The sequence below is a fragment of the Epinephelus moara genome, chromosome 10 (assembly GCF_006386435.1).
Source record: "Epinephelus moara isolate mb chromosome 10, YSFRI_EMoa_1.0, whole genome shotgun sequence".
Taxonomy (NCBI): domain Eukaryota; kingdom Metazoa; phylum Chordata; class Actinopteri; order Perciformes; family Serranidae; genus Epinephelus; species Epinephelus moara.
In genome coordinates this window covers 17,175,983-17,193,005 of record NC_065515.1, presented here as the reverse complement: position 1 = coordinate 17,193,005, position 17,023 = coordinate 17,175,983, and the positions used below count along the sequence as shown (strand labels likewise).

Genomic DNA, 17,023 nt, shown 5'->3' with positions numbered 1-17,023 from the left:
TCAAGTATCACTTTTTTTTTTAACCAAAGACCTCTATATCAATAATGTGATGATATTGTAGGTTTAAGTCTTGGTACTGTCTATAATTCACAGAATGGGATTTTTAATAAATAATCATCAATAATGTGGATATAATGATTAAGTGGGTAAAGGCAAGATGAATCTGCTAAGTTCAGAAAAATACATCACTTTTACTGTAAATGCTGCCTTTAAAACCAGGCAAAGACAACACTTATCCAAAATCTAAGTTGATATCTAGTTCATATCAAGATATTAATATGTTATCAATACATTGCCCAACCCTAATTATGGCATAATAAGCTCCTCTGGGCTTTTTGTCCTTGACTGCGTATTATTTTTTACACTGTTTTATATCCTTTTGTATGGTTTTGATTTGTGCAAACTATAAAAATATATGATGAATGAATTCCCATGCATAGTGGTCATCAACTTTGGTATATGAAACATGTTTAAACATATTTTATTATATGTGTGTACACAGTTTGTAAAATGTACTTTGTCTGTCTTCATTTGTTGGAAGTACACCAGCTGATAAATGACAGCTGGTGTCTTTCATTCTTGTGAAGTCATTCACACAGGATGTCTGCACTGTATCAGTATCACTCACAAACACATGTTAACAAACGCTTCGTTGCCACTCAGTTTCTCTTATCTTGCCCGCAATATTAAACTGTCTCTTTCCTCATGTGTTTACGTTAGATATATCTCTTAGGGGGAGGATGGGATACCTGTGGTGATTATTTCAGTCTGATCCTCCCAACATCCATCAGGTTCACAGGCTCTGAGTGCAGAGACCTCATCCTTCATGTTAGCTGTAATGATGACGGCTCTCTCTAATGACAGGATGTGGATGGAAACAGTGCGTTTCTGTAAATCTGTCTTTTGTTTTCCATTAAATCTAAATCAGAAATATTACTTATGTCAAGTGGATTCCAAATTACGTCCCGTGAATCACTTCTTAGAAAATCACTGAATGCACTGTCGTATTTTGGCAGGTAGTCTGTTCGTCCTGCAGGAGAACATCTGCAGATTGGCTTTCAGTCTGTTTTTCCTTATTGTCTAAAAGCAGTTTTTAATAATATAGACCTGCCCATCTTTGTCTGTCTCTCAACATTACGTTGAACATTTAATACTAAAACCTATGAAAGATTGATTCAGTAAAATTTTATTTTATTTTTCTATGTAACCTTCATTTCACCAGAAAAACCTCTTGAGAAAAAAAAATAAGATTACTGCAAAGAAAAGCCAAAAAGTATTTTAATATACGCTAGAAGTGAACCATAAAAAATGCAAAACAGGGCAGCTACACATGATTACAAAGTCAAACTAAGATACACCCAGACATTGGCGTATAGAAGATTGTATCCTGCAAGAGTGCTTTGAAACGGCAACTTCAAGTCCTTCTGCAGAAAATTCCACAAAATAACAAGTTACAAACGCACTCATTTGACCTGCGATGACTGATTTTAACTAACAACATCAACTGCACAGGTGAATTTGTGCATTTACAGGTTTAGGAGCAGTGCAGAAAGCTCAGCTGCAGTGCTGAAGTCTGTTTTTATTCATTTAATAATGTCTCCTTTCCTTCTCTCTTTGTGTTTCTCTTCAGTTGAAGCAGCCAGACAAGGCAGCGGCGGCAGCTCACACTTATTTCCAGGCCAACCCAGAGCATGTGGAGATGGGTCAGAACCTGGAGCAGTACAAAGACCTGCAGGGCGTTGAGGAGGAACACTTTGTTGACCGAGAAGCTCGACCTCACCAGGTAAGCCAGGGCACAGATACAGGTTAACGTATTTGGTTATGTCTTACTCTGTCTTCCCTTTCATTTCGCATAATGCATTGACACTTTTACCTGAGCACGTTTCAGATGATCAGTGTGACCTGCTGCCATCTTTTTTAAGCCTGCCCTAAATGTCTGGCTACTTTTTCTACTTCACTTCTTTCCTAACGGGAAAAGTACAGCTGTTGTCACTGTATGAAGGGGCCTTTGTGTTAATGGCCCGTGCAGTTTAATGACTGGAAACTCATTTAGGCCGTTTAGAGCTGGTTGCAGTGAAGCCCTGAATGTCAAAGAGTTTTGGATCCTTTGTGCTCAGATTCATTTACAGTTTTTACCCTTTTTCACCCCCTCTCTCATTTCTCTCTTTATCTTCAAGTCAAGCTCCTACGATGCACCTCTTACTGTATATCTGTGATTCCCAACTGGTCCAGCCATGGGGTCCAGATTTGTCCTTAGTCATTAGTTCAAGGTCCACACAGTTTAATATATTCAGTTTCATACTTGAGTTTGGTCATGCCATGGAGCTAGTTTACTGTCTCTCGAGTGCTTCTCAAAGTGAAGGATGCTTCCTTGGTAGGACGGGTCCTTCCGAGTCAAGTCCTACAGAGGCTGTAGGCAAGACTCCCTCCTAGCATTCGGTGAACACACACCTGAACAGGCTAGCGAGTGCCTAGGTGTGCATCTTTGATAAGGCCCTGCCTTTAATTCCAGCAAATCATGCACAATGAATTGTGGATACTTCATGCCCTCTGAAGATACATCCATGCATCCTTGAAAATTCTCTGAAGGAAGGACTCGATCCTCAGTAGAATTCGAAGGTTCTCTTTGGGAGTGACGAGGATGAATAGAATCAGGAATGAGTACATCAGAGGGACAGCTCATGTTAGATGTTTTGGAGATAAAGTCAGAGAGGCCAGACTGAGATGGGTTGGACATGTTCAGAGGAGGGATAGTGAATATATCGGTAGAAGGATGCTGAGGTTGGAACTGCCAGGCAAGAGGCCTTGAGGAAGACCAAAGAGGAGATTTATGGATGTAGTGAAAGAGGATGAAGTCAGTTGGTGTGAGAGAAGAGGATGCAGAGGATAGGATTAGATGGAGGCAGATGGTTCGCTATGGCGACCCCTAAAGGGAACAGCTGAAAGAAGAAGAGGAAGATTGACACTGGTGGGCCTTCGGTGGGATTCGATGACGTAGTCTCCTTGAAATTCAGTCGTTTAAGGATCCTTCCTCAACTTTGAGAAGCTCCATCTGTCAAGAACCTGTCCGTTAAACACCCACTCTACACTGGGAAACAGCAAAATAAAAGGTCTGTGCCGGAAAGTCACTGTACTCTGAAGTAAAGTGTTTTTTACAAACTTGATACATTCAGGAGTCACTTGCGGTCCATTCAGAATGGACCACTGACTGAAGTTATTGTGTGTCTGTAACTTCCCTTTACTTCTCAGGCCTGAGCAAATCTATAGGGGGACAATAAATTATTGTATATAACACATTTAAATTGTTTTCATAAAGGAGTGACAGTAGGAATCCTTCCTGGCAACTGTTCAGGCTAACTCATCCTCTTCTTCCTCTGTTTATTCCAAACAAATGATCACTGCTGCTGCAGGAAACTTGATATGCACCAGAAGACTCATAAAAACTTTTATGAACTGGTTGCAGGTTTACTTTAAAAGTGAACAACAAATATTTGCTTGATATATAAATGTCAAAGATGAATACAAGCTACAAACCATAAAGAGCTTTGCTGAACACCGGTGGTCGTAAATACTCATCCCTTCATTCGTCTCTCTCATGATCCTCCGTGTCTCCTCTGTCGCAGCGCTCCTTCACAGCAGCAGTGAGGCTGTATGATAAAGGCGACCACGAAGCAGCCATCGTTCTGTTTGAGGAGGCTTTGGTGGAGTACTATAAAGCAGACACCGAGTGTCGGGTCCTGTGTCAGTTGCCGCAGAGGTTTGAGGGCCACGACTACCTCCGCTACCGCTACAGCCTTTATGAGGTCATATCAGGTAAGAGCCAACGTCTGAATACTTTAACAGAAACAGAGTTCACATGCTTTTATCTTCAAGAAGCACAGGACATGTCCCATAGTTGCATATGCAATGTCATAACCAGGGTCTGGCCCCATCCTACATCGCAGATCTTCTAACCCCATATTCTGCACCCAGGTCCCTCAGGTTTGCTGACCTGGGGCTCCTGGCTGTCCCAGGTTTAAGCTCAGGGGTGATAGTGCCTTTGCTGTGTCTTCCCCCATACTGTGGAACAGCATCCTCCTCCCAATCAGATCTGCCCCCACCATTAACTCATTTAAGTCTAGGCTCAAAACCTATTTTTATTCATTAGCGTTTGAGTCCCTCCTGATGTGGTTTTCCCTGCCATGTGCCTGTGTGTGTTGTTATGACAGTTATGTTGCCTCTTATGTATGTGTGTTTGGCATTTTATTCCTTTTGTACAGCAGTTTGGTCAGTGTGAGTTGTTTTTAAATGTGCTTTATAATTATAAAGTTTAGGGTTGAGTTGAGGGTAACAGCAATGCCATATTGCATTAATATCCCAGCACGAACAAGAAAATAATGTGGATTTGGGGTTTGACTTATTGGTGTAATTTATTCCCAAAATTAGCAAAATCATAAAAATAATAAACTACACTGTAAATTTATAATTAGGACCAGAACTTTTGTTGTTTAGGGTTGTGGTTTGAATTATTTACACCCTCTTTGTGTGTCACATCCACAACAGCATGTTGATCTTGATATGACAGCTGGCACTAATTTAAAAAGCCATGCAAATACAATGACAAAGTGAGCAGTAAAATAACATCTGGTGCTTTTCAAAGCTGTTTTAGTGTAAATTTTGCATTGTATCATAATGATCACCATTAAAAATCTTGCTCTGATGTTCTCTGCCTTCTGAGAAACCCTGCCGTGTGTTTTCTGTTGATTTGGAAATACAGCTTTGTGTTCATTTTTAGACACACCGCCCTCTGACAGTGGTTTCATAAATCAGATTCACAAAAGTCCCAGAGGTCCATTACCGTCTTAGATGAAAAGAATGAGAGCGTTTACTTGTGGAAAATTTCATCAACTTATCGTGACTTTTCCCCCAACACGTCTGACTGTACTGTGTGGCCCTGAGCCCGAGCTGGTCTTTGTTGTGCTGAGAGAGCCTAGGGATGCTTAGACAAGGCCAAACAACACCCTTCATGCTCACTAGGTGATCAAATCTCTCTGGCAGTGGCTTGGCACTGGATGGAAGTTGGCACTGGGTCAAAGGGCAGAGGAGGGAAAACAGCCATAAAGAAGGGAGTTGTGTTTAATTTGTTCTCATTAAGATGTTGCAATAGACATAAAGACTCTTGTGGCCTCATGGTGGCTTCATGGTTATTGTCCATATTTGAGGAAAAGACCCAAAATGCCCCGAAAGCTAAAAAACACAGACACAGTCAAGCTTCATATTATTTTATCAATGTTTGTTTTCATCGGTTGCCAAGCTTTTCCTGGCACTCCACATGTTGAAATACAGAGATTTATATGTCAGTGCTTTGGCTTGAATATCTAGGCAATAAAAAGGTGTAAATAAATGTCTAACTGCAAAAGCTTCAGAGCAGATTCGTTGGTACAAATCAGAGCCCGGCCAGGACAAGGAAATCTTTAGTGGCCGAAAAGGGTAAACATGCCGCAAACAGGTCACAAGCAAATAAAAAAACATCTTCACTAACTTGAGGACACACAAAAACATCAATTTGAAGATGTGCAGCATTAAAAAAAAAGTTGCAAGAAGCTTACAACCATAGACTGAGGATTTACAACACGTCTTCACTTACTCTCAAGCCAAAATATCCTGGATTCGGCCGCTGCCATCTTGCTCTGGTGATGTCATTTGGAGCCACCGACTTACACACACAGCTGTCAATCACGTCCATCCTGCTTTTTATAGCATCAAATATCTTATTACAACCAAACCTATCAGAGAAATTGGAGGGAGCTCAGAGTAGAGCCGCTGCTCCTTCATGTTGAAAGGGGTCAGTTGAGGTGGTTTGGACATCTGATCAGGATGCCTCCTGGGCGCCTCCCGTTAGAGATGTTCCAGGCACGTCCCACTGGTAGGAGGCCCCCGGGCAGACCCAGAACACACTGGAGGGATTACATATCTCATCTGGCCTGGGAACACCTTGGAGTCCCCCAGGAGGAGCTGGAAAGCGTTGCTGGGGAGAGGGACGTCTGGGTGCTTTGCTTTGCCTGCTGCCCCCACAACCGGGCCCAGCTTAAGCAGGTATCTATCAGGCTATCAGAGAAATGACAACTTGAACATACAGCAGCCTGATAACCACCTAAAATTACAGAAATCATCTTTGAGAAAAATGTATTTGGTGTTAACTTTGATCTTTTAGTTTGGCCCATGTCCCATCCGCTATCATGGAGGAGGCAGGGTTTATGACCTATACTACAGCAAGCCACCAGGGGGCGATCGATTTATTATTATACAGTCTATGCTTACAACACAACAGAAACGGTTTCCAGGGGACACTTAAAGCAATGCGCGCACTTGTTGTTGCTGTCATGGTTGCCGTGGTTTTTGGCTAATGAATACTAAGCAAAAGGCTAACACTGAATCATCATAAGTGCTATATTGTAGGCAACTGGACTTGCTTGCTTGTTTCTTGAAGATGTTTCGGCTCTCATCCAAGTAGCTTCTTCATTTCTCATTGACAAAACTAAATCATGGGATCACACTGTTAAAATCAGCCAAATAAAAAAAAACCTAAAGTGGTTTTCCACCTCCACTGACAGATAGCAGAATTCAGTAATTTCACAAGCCAAAAACCGTGGCAACAGAAAGCGTGTCCCAGCTGTGTGCATCACTTTTTAGTGTCCCCCCAAACAGTCTCCATTGTGCTGTGGACTTCTTGCAGCGCTTTTTCTTAATGCTGCACATGTGTCTTCAAATTGATGTTTTCATGTGTTGTCAAGTTGGTGACTGTTTTCTAAATGCTGCACATGTGTCGTCAAGTTAGTGAAGATGTTTCTTTATTTATTGTCTGTCTGCAGCGCATTTGCTCTCGCTGGCCACCATAGAAATCTGTGGTGAAAACAAAGACAAGCAAGAGACATGGACATAAGGTCCCCTACGCAGAGTTTGCCCGGCAGACTTCCCTCAGTTGTTCATTGTTGTTCATTGTTGTATGGTTTACCACAGCACTGAGGTCTTGGATTATTAAATTAGCTGGAAAACTACATCCAGAGAAGAACAGAGCAGCTCTTTAAATTCAGTTCACACTCCACATTTTAGGGTTTAGAGTTTTATTGAGAAAGGTTATCTTATCATTGACACTACTTTAACAGGTGAGACCATATTACAGACCACTGGGAGTCATGAAACCCTAATTATGATGCCATTAAGATATGATGAGACCTGGTGTAGAAGACTTGTGGCACATACCAGAGCCTGCTGATCTCACTGACTGCCAAAAGTAATATATTGATTTTGGAAGTATTGAGTTTGCAGTGTATATTTAGCAGACTCTCTACATTAAATAAATGCAGATCCAGAGGAATATTAGCTCTTCTCTAAATCAATTATTTTTAATATCATTAAATAATTATACAGTCTCATAGAGATAAATGAAATAATTAAGAAAATAACCATAAGAAAAATGACTCAAAGGAAGATCGGTCTGAGCCCCAGTTAGTGCTGATGTGTTGGGTAATATTCTCTGAGCATGGCTGTGTTCAGCTACGGTCCTCGGGTTGGAAAGATGTACTTCGTCACTGTCTTTGACAGTCCAGGAAAACGGCCTGAAGTGGGGCCATGACAGCAGCCTAAGTGCACCCAAAACCCCCGACTCACGACAAGACCGCCCCGTGTCTCTTCTTGTCTCCCTTTAACCTCACTTGACCTTGTCTCCTCACTGCAATCCTGCAACCTGAGGGCTTTTTCTTTGCATAATTTGTCAAAGGAACATTCTGGTATTTTTATATTTTTCCACTCATTTATAACACATTGCAAATGTTAGAGAGGCAAAGTCCCTCCCCTTCCTGTGGACCATCATGGGACCTTGTTTTGGAAAAAAGAAAAGTACGGTTGTCAACGGCAAGAGACAATTCATTTTCTTCATCCCGTCTGAGATTTGCCATGAATTACACTCATGATGTTTGTCTAATTAACAGACACGTTTGCAAGTTAAAAAATGTTTAAGTCTGTCTGGATTTGTTGGATATAACGCATCAGATAAAAAAAGATTACATTTGTGCCAAAGTAAAGGCCATATTGGTGTGGATGATTTATATCGTGCGAGACTAGAAATGTAGTTCACTGAGCAGTTTCACATAAACTAAATGGTACTACAACACACCTATGACAAACTGCAACTTTCCTGACTTGCAAAATTATGCTTTAAATTGACAGACATCATATGTTTAATTCCTGGCACAATTCAAATAGGATCAAGAGATAATTTGTCTCTCGCTGTTTACTACCGTACACATTTTTTTCTGAAATAAGATCCCATGGCGACAAATAAGGAGAGGGACTTTGCCTCGCTATTGTTGTGTGGAATCCCAAATGAAAATGTGGATATTTGGAAAGGTTTCCAGTTTGGTTCTGTCACTTTCTGCAGCAAAAGGCACCTAACTTGCACAAGATTGTTTGGAAAGATTAGTCATGAGTCAGTTCATGCCCATTGGCTGATTTGCATAAAAAGAAGGGAGGGTAGTGGGAGTGGCTTATAACAAAAAGGTGCAGAACTTTGAAAACAGCTGCACTTAACATGACCAAACTTCATAGGAAAACACATACATCATTTTGACACTTCCTGTTTCATAACTCATGAACGTCGTATGGATGCATCACTGGACTTGCGACAAGTGTTTGTGAGGTTGTGTGTGTGTTAATGCATGAAGGAAGTACACAACTAACAGCTGACTGTTTTATTCATTTTGAGCAACATGCAATTTAATATACTAAGGAAAATTATCAAAACCAATGAGAGGGAAAAATGCATTTATTAGCTGGTGTATGGGTTCGAAAACTGCACCTCTCCCCGTCTCCACAGCTCTGCTTCCTCTGCCTCTCTGCTGCTCTCTGCGTCCTAAACACAATAGAGCAGTCTGACGACAGAGGTCACTATAAGACAGTCACAACTCATGGCAGCCACTGGAATTCATCAGACTGACAGTTACAGAGAAGAGCCTCAGCATTACTTCATCACCACATGTTAGTTGCACAGTTTTAATGATCTTCATAAATAAAGAGCACTAAGCTCACATTTTATGTGCTTTCATTGTTTTATCTTGTTTACAACATGGTGTGCTGCCAAAGCGGTCTTAACTGTCTTCCAATTAGAGAATCGGGCATGTTTGATGTGGAGGGATGCGTGTGTCCACAGCAAAGCGCCCGATCATAATTACGCCATTACACTGTTATACATACACATCCACTTCGGTCAGTGGTGCTTTTGATGACACGAGTCAGGCCTTTCTCTCTGGAAATTGAGGCGGGTTTTGTGCAGTAGCCGCAGCTTAATTACTGACAAGTGTGCTTTGTCTCAAATATGTATGGCCGGGTTGCATAAACACAGGAAAAATGGCTAATTAGTTTTGGCTGCGCTTTGTTTTACTTACAATCAGGGGATTATTTTCCATAGCACCACTCTGGTACAGACTGTGATTGTGCTGTTTATTTGTGTTAAGATGTACGTACGTGTTTTTTAGAGTAATATAATCCGTTATGTGAGTTTAATAAAGGAGAAAGTATTTCATAGAATGACTTCCTCATGTAGTGGTTTAATATTCAGAGGAAAACCTTAACAGCCCTGCATTATCCTGGCCTAAAACATTTAATATCTCTGCTCCTCTGAGACTCTTGAAGAGATGGAAACAGACCACAACTCTGCTGTCTGAGGGTGAGGAAAGTAGTGCTGCAGCTGCTCAAGAGTGACCTCACTGTACATTCATGTTCAAAACACACACAAGCATGCTATCATCCACTCAGCTGGCTCTTGTCCCAGGGTTTAACATAAGGAAATGATATGTAGCACCCTGTAAAATGTGTTGTTCCTCAGGTGGTGATGAATCCTGCTGTTTGTCGATCCGTTAGGGAAGACAAAATGATGAAAAGCACTTTACTGTTGAAAAGGGAACAACATTTAGTTGATCTACTTCACAGCCACAGGGAACAATATGATGTTGGACGTGTTTGATTTGATACAGCTCATCAAGTCGAACTTATTCCAGTGTTTTTCTCTCCATAAATCACAGACCTTCACTAAAACTGGAAAACAGGGAAGAAAAGACAACACTCGTGCATTTCAGGAGTGACTTTCATATGTTTTATATGAAAGTTGCTCATATTTTTAGACACATAATGATATGTTCTCATGCTCAGTGCGAATCTGTACACTCACCGGCCACTTTATCAGGTACACTTGTTCAACTGCTCATTAACGCAAATCGCTAATCAGCCAATCACTTGACAGCAACTCAAAACATTTAGGCATGTAGACATGGTCAAGACGACCTGCTGAAGTTCAAACCGAACATCAGAATGGGGAAGAAAGGTGATTAAGTGACTTTGAAAGTGGCATGGTTGTTGGTGCCAGACGGGTTGGTCTGAGTATTTCAGAAACTTTCACACACAACCATCTCTAGGGTTTACAGAGGATGGTCTGACAAAGAGAAAATATCCAGTGAGCTGCAGTTCTCTAGGTGAAAATGCCTTGTTGATGCCAAAGGTCAGAGGAGAATGGTCAGACTGGTTCAAGATGCAGAAGACCATCTCTGAACCAACAACACATCGAACCTTGAAGCAGATGGGCTACAGCAGCAGAAGACCACACCAGGTGCCACTCCTGTCAGCTAACAACAGGAAACTAAGGCTACAATTTACACAGGCTCACCAAAACTGGACAATAGAAGACTGGAAAAACGTTGCCTGGTCTGATGAGTCTGGATTTCTGCTGCGACATTCAGATGGTAGGGTCAGAATTTGGTGTAAACAACATGAAAGCATGGATCCATCCTGCCTTGTATCAATGGTTCAGGCTGGTGGTTGTGGTGTAATGGTGTGGGGATATTTTCTTGGCTCACTTTGGGCCCCTTAGTACCAACTGAGCATGGTTTAAACACCACAGCCTACCTGAGTGTTGTTGCTGACTGTGTCCATTCTGGTCCAAACTGGTTTCTTGAACATGACAATGAGTTCACTGTACTCCAATGGCCTCCACAGTCACCAGATCTCAATCCAATAAAGCACCTTTGGGATGTGGTGGAAAGGGTGAGTCGCATCATTGATGTGCAGCTGACAAATCTGCAGCAGCTACATGATGCTATCATGTCAACATGGACCAAAATCTAAGGCAGCTCTGAAGACAAAAGGGGGTCCAGCCCCGTACTAGCAAGCTGTACCTAATAAAGTGGCTGATGAGTGTATAGTACCATAGAAAATGGCTAATTGGTGTAGCTTTGATCATATGCCTTAATGCCAAACAGGTTCATCTGTATTCTAAGCAATCAGTGTGATGAGCTGGACATCTGCTGCCATCAGTTTCCAATACAAGTAATTCATTATTTTCAGCTATTTTCAAGTGGTCCTTAAACCCTGTGCTGATATCACACGAGAGATCTCAGCAGAGTTGATGGCTGTGGGCACGCAACCATACTGTAATAGTCACCATACTGCATCAGTGCATTAAATTTGCAACAGACCACACCGACTCTTATGACTGAGTCAACAGGCCCAGCAGTGTTCGTCACATAACTAAGTGTAGCTGTAATATAAACACTCTGTAATGGGAGCGTTTGGTCACTGTTCTGCTCTGATGAAAATTAATAACTGGTTTGAACTATGTGGGACTGATTAAAGCATTGTTTACCTTATGATCAACCAATGAAAAGGTTTTCTGTCTGCTGTGTAAACAAGACATCTACTGCATATCTGTCTGTCCTGGAGGAGGAATCCCTCCTATGTGGCCCTACCTGAGGTTTCTTCCTTTTTCCCCCCATTACAAGGTTTTTTGGGGGATTTTTCTCTTGTCTAAATTAAGGGTGTAAGGATAAAGAGTGTTGAATGCTGTGCCAACCGTAAAAAAGGGTTTATTCTGGGATTAACAGAATTGAGTACTGCGTTAGTTCAGGCAGGAAACAATGTCAAGCTCAGCTCACATCCCAGCTACATCAGCTGATCTCAAACAGCCCATTCAACTGATGGAGCAGCTGAATGATGAAAGGGAGTCAGCTGATAGATCACATGATTCCTTTCTATGCAGACAATTGGCAAATCTCATTCATGGTGCCCTGTTTAAACTGCTCTGGCCTGCCTACTGTTGTACTACAGCTCCTCCTTTTCATGTTGTGTCTGACTTATCAAAGTCTGTTTGTCATTGATGCTGCTCTGTTCTGTTCCAAGGGGTCTTTGCTGCTGCTCCCCCTGCCTTAGGCTTTCCATGTAGGCGCATGGAAGGGCAGGGAGGTTTGCTCTCTCTGCCTCAGGCTTTCCTCATTGGCACGTGGAAGGGCAGAGAGGTGTGCTCTCGCCGCCTTAAGGCATTCCACATAGGCATATGGAAGGGCAGGGAGGTTTGCTGTCTCTGCCTCAGGCTTTCGAGAGGTGTGCTCTCTCCACCTTAGGCTTTCCTTGTTTGCACGTGGAAGGGCAGAGGTGTGCTCGTAGGATTTCTACGTAGGCCTAGAAAAGGCAGAGTGGCCCCAGGACAGATCCTTACCACCAAATATAATACCGTAAATGGAGATTAAGTTTTCTATGACTAAAGTGTTCCTGACTGAACTGATGCTTGTTTTTTTTTTGTAAAATCATATCCTCAGTTATATCAGTGATGGGAACACTGGTATCCAGCCCCTGAATCAATACTCATCAACAATAAAAAGGCCAAGTGCCACATTTAAGAACCAGCTTACTGTCTCAAAATTCAGCTGATGATCTTAAAACTGATCTGAAACTATTTTGTTGCAGATCACTTCACTCAGGTGCTGCACTGTGAACACGAATGTGTACGAGATCTCGCCACCCGGCCAGGCCGCCTCTCACCCATGGAGAACTACCTGCCTCTGCACTACGACTACCTTCAGTTTGCCTACTTCCAATGTAAGTTGTTCAAGGAATGTAGTACTTATTCAGACATTTCATTTATAATCACTTTTCTGATTAACTCTGTGCAGCACAGGGAACAAAACTCTTTCCAAACATGGCATTCATCTGACTGTGCTTGTTGTGATTGTGAACAAAGAAGGATGGATACACCCATAGGTCACACACTCACATGCATGCACATACAAGAACTCACAGTGACCACAAAGAGCTGCAGACAGGTCGAGTCAATCAACAGTTGGCCGCACCCTGTTTAGAGTTTCACATTGTTTCACGGGTAGTAATGACATTATCTGATGGGCGTGTGTGTGTCTGGGCAACTTTTATATGGGCGTATCCAGTCTGATGTTGGGCTCTCAGGTGTTTGTTTCTGTGTGTGTGTGTGTGTGTGTGTGTGTGTGTGTGTTTGTTTGTGTGGATAGACTCAAGTCTTTTGTTGTTGGTGAAGTAGTGAAAAACTCCTCTAGACAAGAGTGTTGGCACAACAACAAAGTGTAGTTGGGAAAGACAGTGTGCTGAGTGGTTGTGAGATCACCAGATTATACTTAATGACCCATAAGCATGTGGCTCTAATAACGCAAAGTGGATCATTGGGTCTGTGCAAACACACTGAGAGCAGGCTTTGAGTTGTAGCAGCCGCTGATGGGTGTGTACAGTGTGTGTCTGTATTTCTGTCTGTGTTTGTAAGCCTGAAAAGCATTTTCTACCTGAGTTTATAAAAAGCCTCCCAGTGTCAGTTATTCTACTGGTGTAAAGGTGAAAATGGGTCACAGCTTGCATGAAATAACTAATTCTTTTTTAATCTACTTCTGTTTTTTAAGTAATATTCTATACTTTATTCCCCCGATATCAAGTTTGTAAGCACAGGTGTCACCAAATCAGCCCGGACTGAAATATTGAGGAATCATATAATATATATTTAAGTGTTATCCTTTTTTTTAAATCTTTTTTTTTTTTTTTTTTAATATTTTTTATTTATGAACATTTTTTTACGTTTAGGAACAAAAGAAAAGAAAAAAGGAAAGCAGTACACAGGAAAAAAGGCAAATACAAATATGAGGTCATAGGATGTTTACAAAGACATAACAAATGTTCCTAATTTAAAGTAAGGTTTCATATAAGGTACGATAATCATGTGACATCTGTCTCATTGGCTAAATAAACACATTTTACCCCCAGTTCTTTCTGCAGTGGGACAGATTTTCTGAAGCCGGTTTTTGTAATGGCCTTTCTACTTGCTGTCAGCAGGATCTTAAGTAGATAGATATCATCTTTACTTAGTCTAAAGGAGCCAAATATGTTATTGGGAGGTTTGTTTTAACTGTGTAATTCACTGTGTCGGCATTGGGGGGCACTGTACTGTCACCTGATGAGTTCAGGTATTTAGGATGGGACCTCACTATGGTCATCAGGTGTTTGGCCCGGAAGGGCAAATGGTTTTTGACCGCAATGGCACGGGCCGCTACAGTTTTGTTTGTTTGTTTTGTACTGAACGTTAATATGTATTTAACGGATGGACTTTGCCATGAATGCTTGGAATAAATGTTACGGTGACGCAACGCAAGAATCTTCATGGAGTCTGATTCAGCATTTGGAAAACGAAGGCAGCGTAGCGTGTCCAGCAACAGGCGCGTCAACCCTGGTCAAATACCTCAGTAGCTGGTAATAGACTTAGCTCTTTAACATATTCCATCAGGGATGTGTCCAAGGAAAAAGGATGTGAATGTTTGACTAACACTAAAACCCAAAGTTTTTGTAATGATTGTTGCTACTTCCTTCCAGACAGTCTGAATAGAAGGACTAGACCAGGAAATATGGGCGTGATCAACCATGATTTCTCCACATTCCCTCCAGCAGCATAGCTGGGTGCCAGTTTGTTTAGACCTCTGTTTGGGCGTGCAAGTGTTATCCTTTGATAGCCTTTATCCTTTAAAAAGGTCAATAATGAATCCAAAACTGAGAAAATTCTTTATGAAGTAGCATAAAGGCGTCCGCGTTTAACAGCAGCAAAACTGCATCAAAACATTTACAAACTCGTGCAGTGTAATCCAAGTCTCATTTATCCAGTCGTATGCTCAGTACTTTCCAAACTTTCATTTTCACTAAAACCTACTATTTAAAAAACTTCCGCCTACAGGTAGCAACTGGGCAAGCGTGCATTTGTACTCTGCTCAGTGGAATACTTAAACATACTTGAAACGCATGCTCTTGCTCATCAGCACTACTTGTATGCAAAAGTGTTCAACACTGTACGTTTTCAGCCAGTCATGTATCATATTTTGATGTAGTTTTGCTGCTGTTAAACATGGACCCCATTTAGTCCAGTTCATCAAGAATTTTGTCCATTTTTTGATTCTTTGTGCACCATAGAGGCAAGCAAGAAAAACAAAGTTCTTTTCACAAATTCAACATAAAACTGGGTGTGTAACTGATATACAAATGATCATTTGGAGGTTGAAGTATTCGTTTAATCTTAAATAAGTCAAATAAGTATTGACTATGTTAAATATGCTTGCACTCATTTATGATACTAACATAAAAATCTCGTTTCGTTTTAAAAACACTGAGCCAAGTTCATTTATATCCAACATAATTCAATTCTGTTTTTTTAACAGCTTGTCCCATGTATCAAATACAGCAGGATTTATACTTTTTCTGTTTTGAAGTTCTGGCATAACTCCTGTCAAAACTGCAAATCTATGGCAGTCTCTTGCCACAAGTTAGTAATCCGAGTGCTTTAACACCCAGCAGCACTGTGGCCTGCTGTGTTCTGCACTCCTCAGGGGTGGACGTTTGCCATCACTCAGCGACCTCACATTGCGCTTTCGCTGCTTAAGTTTCCTGAATAAATTCTCATTGACGTTTTTTTGTTTAACTGAACTCAAATCTCCAGACTCTTATTGACCAGGGAACCCTCAGCTGACAGCAGCAGATACGCTGCCTCCGTCTGGGCCAAGACAGGAAGTCTTTGGTTAACCCTGCGCCTTTACAAGCTAGTAAAGAATGTGTTTGTGTGTGCACTTAGCGGCAGTAGTGTAGAGCAGAAGGTGTGTGTTTTAAAGACGTTTGTCTGTGTTTGTGGATCTGTGTTTGAATGAATGTGTGTGACAGTGTGTATGCCTGTGTGTTCAAGGCAGGAAGACAGTACAGGATGGTCCTGCTGTACGATAATCTCACTTTATCACTGTTGCATGTTACAATTCCTGACAAGGCCCCGCAGAATCAGCACCGTGTGTGTGCACGTGTGTGTGCATACATGCGCTTTTTCCACTATGTCAACCAGAGTGCAGCTTTTGCTCCATTGTGGTAATGGTTTGGGAATGTCCGCCGTGATAGATACATTTCCACATGTCACACACACACACACACACACACTGGTCACCCAGTCCATCAAGTAGACAACTCAGCAGCTATAAATAAACAGCTCCATAGTGCTACTACTGTAGAGGTCAAAAACTCCACAGGTGACCTTTAATTGCGTTCATATGTAAACGATTTTAACTGCTCTCTGCCTCTCTCTGCAGTGGACAGGCTGGAGGAGGCGCTACAGTGTGCTCTGACCTACCTGTTATTCCACGAGGGAGAGGAGTTCATGACGGAAAACGTGGATTACTACAGAGAGCTGCTGGGATACGACAGCAAGCCAAGAGAGGTCAGAATCTGCTTCTCTCGTGGGGTTGTGTGGAGTAGATGGTTTGGAGGCTGAGAGAGAGAGAGATACAGGAAATGGAAGGATGAACCATTGTGTAAAAGCTGTAGTTTTTTAGTATAGGTGGATCAGCAACAAGGACTGGCTCAAATCAACTCTGGTTTTAAATCTGAGGATCCAACCCTGGTTTCAAATTACAGGACAATATCCATTAAATTTTTTGGAAAAAACGCACTCACCTCGAAGCAATAACCTCCTCAGTGACTTCCAGCATGGTTTCCGCTCTACCCGATCAACTATGTCTGCTTTATTACTATTTACTGAACAATTACGTGTCTCACTCAACAAAGGTCATGTCACCGGAGCCATTTTTTGTTTGATTTAAGCAACGCCTTTAATACAGTAAATCATCAGATTCTGCTGAATAAACTTAGCTCACTTCAACGCTTCCTCTCTGTAACAACAATGCTA

General features: G+C 41.7%; 1 protein-coding gene across 1 annotated transcript in view; it reads left to right on the top strand.

The window, feature by feature from the left end:
• Positions 1-17,023, top strand: part of p3h2 (prolyl 3-hydroxylase 2) — a 91,704-nt gene that overhangs the window by 63,763 nt on the left and 10,918 nt on the right. The window contains exons 2-5 of the mRNA XM_050055299.1: positions 1,631-1,783; positions 3,624-3,813; positions 12,769-12,900; positions 16,428-16,555. Of these exons, the coding sequence (XP_049911256.1) occupies positions 1,631-1,783; positions 3,624-3,813; positions 12,769-12,900; positions 16,428-16,555 (603 nt within the window). The remainder of the gene's footprint in view (positions 1-1,630; positions 1,784-3,623; positions 3,814-12,768; positions 12,901-16,427; positions 16,556-17,023) is intronic.